Source organism: Eptatretus burgeri, chromosome 6 (genome assembly GCF_056783735.1).
Source record: "Eptatretus burgeri isolate ZD-2024b chromosome 6, Ebu_testis_v1, whole genome shotgun sequence".
Lineage (NCBI taxonomy): Eukaryota > Metazoa > Chordata > Myxini > Myxiniformes > Myxinidae > Eptatretus > Eptatretus burgeri.
Genome location: NC_140966.1, coordinates 84,957,397 through 84,966,324, shown reverse-complemented (window position 1 = coordinate 84,966,324; position 8,928 = coordinate 84,957,397). Strand labels below are relative to the sequence as shown.

The following is an 8,928-nucleotide window of genomic DNA, read 5'->3' as shown; positions in this document are numbered from 1 at the left end:
AGGGAGTATCGATGTCTCACATGAGTACAAAGGTTTGCTCGCGCCATTATGTCCCATGCAAATCCCATTGTATCTGCCAACACCATGGAAACTTCAAGACTCATTTATAAGAGGTAAGCAACTAATTAGGAGGCATCTATTTTAGGCCAGGGGCCAGTGGGACCTACTTGCACCACCCCCCCCCCCCCGCGACAATTTTTCACTGATACTGCAGTGTTCATATATCTCCCAAGTATCAGAAAAAAAGATGTTCCCAGAAAAATAACTCATTTTCACTCTGCTTTATTAAGCTGTTTTCATGGCAACCAATCAAAAATAGACGAATCTCACAAAGATCGGCAAAAATGGCAATATCTCCGTCAAATATAAACATAAAATCACAAAATTGGTGTCAAATTAAAGCTTATACATTTACGTATTAAAATCTGTTTTGTTTATGCTAATTAGTTCATTTGCAAATTAATTAAATTTGAATTAAAGACAATAATTCCCACAAAAATGCAAGAATTTCCATTTTCTTTCCTTGTAATTACCACACATGTCAGTTTTTTGTCAAAAAAAACCATTACTTAAGTGTTGCCAGATACATTAAAAAAATATTGAAATTTTTGAATTCTTTTAAGTAGGCTAATTAGCATAAAATACAAAGCACAATGAATGGTTCGAAAATCATGCGAAATCAGATTAATCAATATATTTAATTACCTGGGCCTGATATAATACATAACTAACAAATCGGCTTGGTTGGAAGAAAAAAACTCATGATGTCTGGTGGTGTTTAAGGGAAACATAACTATTTTCTGTTTGAGTAAAAGTAGTGGAATTAATTTTTAATGCATCGATATGCTGATTAGGATCCGCCATTATGGAAATTCTCATTTTCGTAAATATCTCAACTTCTGGTGCATGGAAATTTGTAAATGAGGAATCTACACATATGTTTGGAGGGTCAAGGAATAAGGTGAACATATTTCCTTTGTTGTCAGATGTAGAATAATGTTTGGATAGCTTAATTACATGCAAAAATGGAAACAGCTTAATAAAGCATAGTGCAAATGAGTTATTTTTCTTGGAACATCTTTTTTCTGATTCTTGGGATATATATGAACACTGTGGTATCAGTGAAAAATTGTCGCAATGGGGGGGGGGGGTGCAACGTAGGTCCCACTGGCCCCTGGCCTATTTACATTGTCCACATTATTTGGGAGTTCAAAAGGTTGGAAGAAAATTGAAGGAAGGGAGTGGGGAGGAGGTTCAATGCTGATTGTTCAGTGCAACGTTCATTGCGGAATCGTATCGTTGAGGTCAATGAAGGGTTACAACTCCTCGTAGCGAATGCTATTTGGTCACCTTTGCTAGAAGGAACCACTTTCCAACATCACGATCTCTCCAGAATGACCGAAAAGGATGATCAAACATCGAATATCGACCCAGACAGTTCAGAACAGGCATCACGCTAGTGCTGGAGGTCCAGTAGACCACTGCTCGGTGCTCAGCATCCCACGAACACAGCGCCATTGACAACAGTGCATGCAATGGGTGAAAGGACATCACAACTGGAGTGGCAAACGATTGTTATGTTATTTTAACTGACCTGTTTATATTCTGCCCGCCCTTCAGTGATGAACGTGGCATTGTCTGGAAATGAGGTGGGGAGCAATTTGCTAATTATGCCAATTTTAACGCCCTTTTCAGACAGCTGTGTTGTTTTCCGATAACAAATGTCCATTGACATCGTGTCTATTGTTTATGGAGTGTTCAGATCAATGTGCTGATCCTCCTCAACCAGACCATTAGTGCTTTCTAAAATTACTTTAAAAAAATTCTGTTTTAGAGAAGCTTTTTTGGAGTACATTTCAACTTTCTTTTACACTTTTCCTTTTCATCAATCGTTTTGATATTAAAAAGAAAAAAAAATTGTATAAAATCCATGGCCAAGGCTCATGGAAGAGCGAAAACAGAATAGAATGGAACAAAATGGAAAGGGGGAAACACTAACAGCAGAGTAGAAGTGAGAGTGAGAGTGAGATCAAGTGGAGGTGGAGAAGGATGCATGGGGTGAAGAAACTGCACACAAGCTGAATATGAAACACAGCAAGAAGAGGAAGAGGAAAGTGAGGATGAAACAGAAAAGGAACAAATTAACTGATGAATGAAAAGAGGTGAGGGAGTGGCTGGGAGAAATTACAATAAGCTGGGAAAGGGGAGTGCTTGGGAATAAGATCACTTGGGGAAGAAGAGATCATGAGTATGAATGGGGGGTAGTGGTGGTAGTGGTCGTGGTGAAACTACCTGAGGTAGTGGTGAAACACACACACACATTTTATGGGGGATGACCTGACACACACGCATATACAAACATTTTAAGGCCATTTTTCCCTGCGAGAGTGGGGGGTAGCCTTGCGAGTCTCATGACAGTCTTCTATCATGATTCCCTTTTTGAGGAAATGTTTTTTTTATGGCTGGATGCCCTTCCTGATGCCAACCTTTTCGTTGCTTCTTATGACATGCAGGGATACGGTGCACCTATTCTAAACAGGGGAACACACCGAGAATGTAGTGGTGAACAGCTGTCTTGAAACCCTGGAGGGAAGAATGGGACTGAACAGACTGCAGAAGTTGGTTCCACAGGCCAGAGAAAAGAGGAACAAATGAGTTGAGGTGAGCAGTGAACCTGGATTTTGGGAGCTTAACAAGATGAGGGTTAATGGCAGGCTGAGCGTGCCCTCCAGAACCCTGGGAGGGACAGGGCCAAGAGAGAGAGACAGTTATTGTTTGAAAACAAAAAAGTGTTTGCACAGGTTTTCATCGAATTGACACAAGATTCCAGTTTCCCTTAACGTCACTAAAGCAGTTGTTTATTAAATTCGAGGACAACTGGCACGTTTTTCGACTTGAGAGTGATATCAGCCAAACTCAATAATGGATCTCGAAGGAAATGATGGGCCGTGTGGTTGTACAACAAGTGAAATTTATTATATCGCATTTCAAAATCTTCAAACGACAACAACACCTACAAGCAAGCAGAGTCAGTTTGAGAAACAAGTTCTAACCACCACGGCAAGCACGACATTCTGTCCAGAGGTTCAAACACGTCCGGCGGTTCAACACATCGTGCATAACCTCGTCAAAGTTTACCAAAAGCACGATATATGGAAAGTTTCGAGTGACAAAATTACAAGTACAAATGAGATTGGAATGTGAATGAGTTCGACAAAACAAGGCGTACATTTAGGTATCGAGGAACGACTGTGACTATGAAGAACAAAAACTTGTCAGATAACGTTTCAAGGTGCATTATAGTTAACTCGTCATGTTCACATCTTAGTTTAAACGTTTGGTTAGATTCAAGGATTAGGATCAGGACACCAGATGGGTGTAGGTAGGCATGGGTTTTGTCAGGGATGTCAATGGTGATCGATATTAAAATATAGGTTGATAGTATACCACTCTTACTGAACACACTTACCACGCAAAAACATTACGATCAATTCATCAAACCCATGTGTACCAAATTGACGAAGACGCGCAAGTATGAATTATTCGTGTAATCGGCATTCAATATATCCTTTTCAAATTTGATCCACTAAAATATTAAATATCTACAATTATATGCCGTTATTATTATAATTATTAATATCCTTATATCGCCTTAACCAACTACTGTTCATCGCGATTAAAAAAAATTCTGCTCATTCTCGCGTTCCAGGAATGAAAGTGAAATACTTTTGTTGCAACAAATTTCAAGAACGTGATGACAATGTCCAGGGTTTATCTCCACGTTCGATGTGAGCAATGATATGTTCATATGGTGCTAAATTCTCTGTGGCTTTTCCAAAAGAGTGGTGCAGAAGCACCGGAGCGGTAATTTCTTTTACCGACATTCTGGACAAGAGTCGAGGTGGACGAGGATGGAGTAAATTATAGTCAAGTTGGTTGTGCGGTTAAAATAGAGACAATACTAGCAGGAAATCTTTGTGGACTAGTTATCTCGCAAAAGGAATTCATTAATACATACTGATGTGCGGAAAGTAGGTTTTGTAAGAGTTTAATTGGTCGTCGTGTCACAGAACAGACTGTGCACCAGAAAACCCCACTCATGTCAATTGGAAGCAAAGTTGAGTTTTGGATGTCATAGTACATGAGCAACAGGTGCTTCTGTAAAGTGACAATGAACTTGGGCCATAAAAAGGGTCATGATGGTCGTGAGAGATAGTGTTTGTGGTTTCAAACAAGGTGCTGGTTACGGATGACAGTTTGTCGGTCAGCATGGAGGCTTGCTGCCGGCTTTGGTGGTTTACCTCGACAGCTGGAGCGAGTTCATGTTCCTGGAGTCTTACACTCAATAATGGCTAAGAATACTTCATCTGGATTGGGATAGTTCACTGGTTAACTCTGCACTCCATTCAGTAGTGCAAGGCTCCGGGTTCCATTTACGACGATAATTGGATTGCCGGGAAACGAGGTTCAATATCGACTTCTTCTGGAAATTTGATTTTGGGATCTTTCATCTTGTCTGAAGGAGGAAATCAAAATGCACATTTAAAGCTCGATGTAATATTGGATATTACAATGCATTTATGCGGAGTGTGTTTGCGGTATGTTTACAAAGTCTGATACTGACTAGACCTACCTTGCCGGACAGACTTGTCTTAGCACGACCTCAGATTCTTCTCTGTTGTGAGGTTTATGTAAGTAGTATAACAGCGTGTCACTCCCCTATGTGGGCCACGACGACAGTGTGCCGCTTGCATTTCTGTACACGTCCGCTAAGGCTCTGGGTATAAGTGACATCTCAATGCAAGAATGAAGGCGAAACACAAGGTCTGCGTTTTCTCATTTTAAACAGGACTGTGGGCCTGCCTATTCATCATCCACCTCTCATCCAGCCCATTTTCGCTATTCACTCATTGCCAACCGCAAAAGGTCAAATGTGTTCTTTGACCAACTCTCGCTGCTCTATCATTGAGATTGCCCTGTTTGGTGTTCCCACCTGAATGCCTCATGATGCTGGTGTCGCACGTTCAAATCCCACATGCTGTTGATATGCCCAATTGTCTTTTGGTGTTTTTGCAATTCATGCGAAAATACACTAACATCTGATCGTGTCACTTTCTTACATGTGGATTATATGTACAGGCTCCTCCATGAGCCTTGTGTATTTGTCAGCACCCCAAACCTCTGGGAGACTTCATGTTCGTCATGTCTATAATTTTGCTGTCACTGAAGATGAGAACATAAAGAACAATCTGAAGCTTAGAACACAAGTCGGGAGCCTTTCGTTGATTTATCTGAACAACCAAGTCAATGAGAGACAACTGTAAGCGATTGAGAAAAAGTGAAATTCAGGTCAAGGGACAGCAGGAAGGTTTAAATGCAAATCCTTCAAAGGAAACTCAATGACAATTGAATAAAAGTTGGAATATTTTCCACATCGACAGAAAGTGAAACAGCTGCAACATGCCTGGCATATATGGCAGAGTGCAGCCTGTGCACGAAGTGTTTATTTTGGCACTGCTGTAAGTCTTTGTGCAAATATCTGCTGGAGATGATAAACAAATGAGGTTTTAACTCATCGCTGCTGATGCTTTGGTTCAATATTGGAGATGTTGTTGAATGCTCCTTAATAATGCACCTTCTTTAGAGGGAGGACAACCCCTTGGTCGTTGGTGGAAGAAGGCAGCAGGTGGGTGCTTCGTGATGTCACCCAAATGTTGCAGCGACTCCGAGTTTTAAGCGAAATTGATATTGGATTTTAACTCTTTTTATTGGCCACGATCAATGATGTGTTCTCTGATTTTGACCATTCTCTAATTGATTCAGAATCCTCCTCTGCCCTCCCCTCACCTCCCAATGCATACATTTAAACCCGAAGAGCTAAGTGCACCGTGGCTGGATTTGATGTCTCTGCTTCAATCTCAGGCCAACAGAGCCACTGGGAATACAAATGTTGGCTTCAGAATTGATGATTTTCTTTGTCCACTTCTGCAGGCGGTGAATTTACCTGTGGTAACTGGTTCTGCAATTACCTCTCCTTTGGCAAGCTGCATCTTCCCTCTTTACAAAATTAGCATATTTACCTCCTCCACCGAAGGTGGACAAAGGATATTGTTTTCAGTCGTCTGTCTGCTGTTTGTTTGTCTGTGATTACGATATGTCAAAAAATTATTGACGGATTTGGATGAAATTTGGACAGGTTGGGTCTGTAATAAGGATTAATTGATTCGATTTTGGTGAAGATCCAGATCCAAGTCCGGATACTACAATTTTAAAAGTGATTTTTCACCATTGAGAGATAGGCCAAACACGATAAATAGCACAATATCTCAAAAACTTATGGAGGGATTTGGACGAACTTGGTGGATATGCTGGGTGTGTGAGACAGACGAATTGATTCGATTTTGATGAAGATCCAGATCTGGCTCCGGATGGGAGAATTTCTTAACTTTCCAAGTGATTCTTCACCATTGAGAGATCGGGCCAGAAATGATATACAGTATATAGCATGATATTTCAAAAAGATCTGGACGGATTATGCCAAAACTTGGTGTGTGAGTTGGGTAGGTGACAAGAACAAGCGGATTAGATTTTGGTATAAGTCCGGATTCAGATCCGGTCTATTAGCAGGATACAAAAAGTAAACTGTTGAGCCTGGTGGATATAACTAAAAGAATACAAATGCTCCACCATACGAAGATCGGATTTGAGTGCAGGTTGTGGATTGTGGTTAGTTTGCTTGCAATTTGATAAGTTACGCAGTGTATGACTTAGTCAACGATTACATCTTGTCATGCGTACAAAAAGGCTGATGCACAATCTGGATGAAGCACATCATCCCATCCCCACATTATGGTGATTATAATTAACGGCAATGTACCCCCTTGAGTGGAACACATTTAATCTTGTGAAATACACTCGCTTCATCCTGGTCAAAGAAAAACCTCACAATCTACTGATTTAATTCCCTCTATAACCTCTTACTAACCCTCCACTGCACTTTGCCAATTAAATCACCCCCTCCACTCCATTACTCGTCCAAAGTCCTTCACGTAATTCATCTTTCTGTTTCGTTGCTTTTCTCCATCTCAATCGTTTCGCAACAATGCAAAACGAAAAAAAACCCCAATATATTTAACGATAAAGTACAATAATAGGAGACAAATCACATCATACTGTACAACATCACCATTCATTCAACCACTTAAAATGTCAGACATTTCTTACATGGAACAATTAAATAGATTTCCCCATTTGTCAAATATATATATATAAATATATATATATATATATATATATATATATATATATATATATATATATATATATATATATATATATATATATATATATATATATATATATATATCCTTGTCTGTTCACCTTTCCTTCAACCCGCTTCTCAGTGTCACTCTGGATGCACCTCTGACTGCAGTATGCGGCGTTAAGAAAATTGCACACTATGGGAAATAAAATATCGATTTGCAAACTTAGTATGAAAAAGTAAAATTATTATGTAACAAGTGATGGCAAGAGAGATTGCAGCACAATTTAGGCCTCCGATACAAATAAAAGAGACTTCTCTAATCTTTAAACCCCCTGATCATCTGTACCCACCTCTGCCCTAATAACCATTTTCTCATCGTCTCATCACTTTTCTTTCCTCCATATTAATCTACAGTTTCTTTCTGTTCTTTAATCGTTCTGTCCCACTTCATAATTAACTTTCCATCTAACCTCTTCTCTCCATGATGTATAGACTTGTACTCAATATCACATTGTTTCGATGCCCCCCCCCCCTCTATATTGTCTCTCTCTCTCTCTCCCTCTTTCATTTTCAATTTCCCAATCCTCACCAGACCAAACTTCCTTTCATTCTCTTTCTAAGTAACGATAAGTTGGGTTTTCATATCCAGAATTCTGCAAACGAGACAGGTGACTGTCTGTAGACACAGCAACAGAGGCCTACAAGAGATGGAGGGGGGACAATCAATTAGAAGTGGTGAGGAGGTGTGGAGAGGTACACAAGGTATACAATAATACGGTAAAAACTAATAATGATTGAGCACCTGATTTTTACTGCTTGGGGGTCAAGTCAGATGCCATCTTAACACCCAAGCACTCAAAGCTAAACATGTAACATTGGATGTTGATGATGATAAAATGGTTTTGCTGATGCCACGTGATGACATCGAAACTAGATCATGCTCATGCTGTTTTCCACTCGATGTCAATGATGACACCATTTGGAGTTATTGAAATCACATACTGTCACGTATTGTCATATCTATTGTGAAGTGTTATGTCATGAAGTTACTGATGTCACATACTGCCACATATGCCGTGAAGCAGTGAAGTGGACCACACACTCGAGGGAATCGTCTGCTGTGAATCCGGCATCATTTGGCTCATTGTCTCTTCATGTTACTCAAGAGTCGCATCAGGATCACGGCACGATCAAGTGTATTGCGACATGAGACTCACCAACAAATGCCTTATTTTGCCTGACTGATTCGCATCGAGTGAGGACATGCTCACCTCCATGAGCAACTCAATGGAGATTTAGCAAAACCACATGAATGTCTAATCAATGATTCAAATGATGTCCACATGAGAATTCCTCGTATTTGACTCCCTCTTGACTCAAGATGAGTCGAACAGCATCGAACGGCATATGAGTTGTCTGCTCATAAAAAAAAAAAAATAGATTACAACTCGTTTTCATCTTAATTTGTAACCACAAAATTATCCTCAAAGCTGAAGGTACCACAGACTCATTTATTGTTCAGTTGGCAAGACTGAAGTCCGACTTTACGAGCCCTGATTGGTCTTCTATTCATTCAGGAACGATTGTCTCAATTGAAACTTTGGGGTTGAGGCCTGCCGAATGGGTAGCTATCCTACTTGGTGGTGCATTCGGTTTTGAATACA

The 8,928-nt window shown here is 40.1% G+C and overlaps 1 protein-coding gene across 3 annotated transcripts in view; it reads right to left on the bottom strand.

Moving 5' to 3' along the window:
- Window positions 1–253: 253 nt before the first annotated feature.
- The window catches only part of LOC147025228 (uncharacterized), a 90,588-nt gene continuing 81,913 nt past the window's right edge, over window positions 254–8,928 (bottom strand). For 2 of the 3 annotated variants that reach the window (XM_085885984.1, XM_085885987.1), the window contains exon 13: window positions 2,952–7,962. In XM_085885984.1, coding sequence (XP_085742110.1) covers window positions 7,870–7,962 — 93 coding nt within the window. In that variant the 3' untranslated portion in view covers window positions 2,952–7,869. Of the gene's footprint in view, window positions 2,737–2,951; window positions 7,963–8,928 lie in introns of those variants that run through there. The other variant, XM_085885985.1, reaches the window with a different exon arrangement.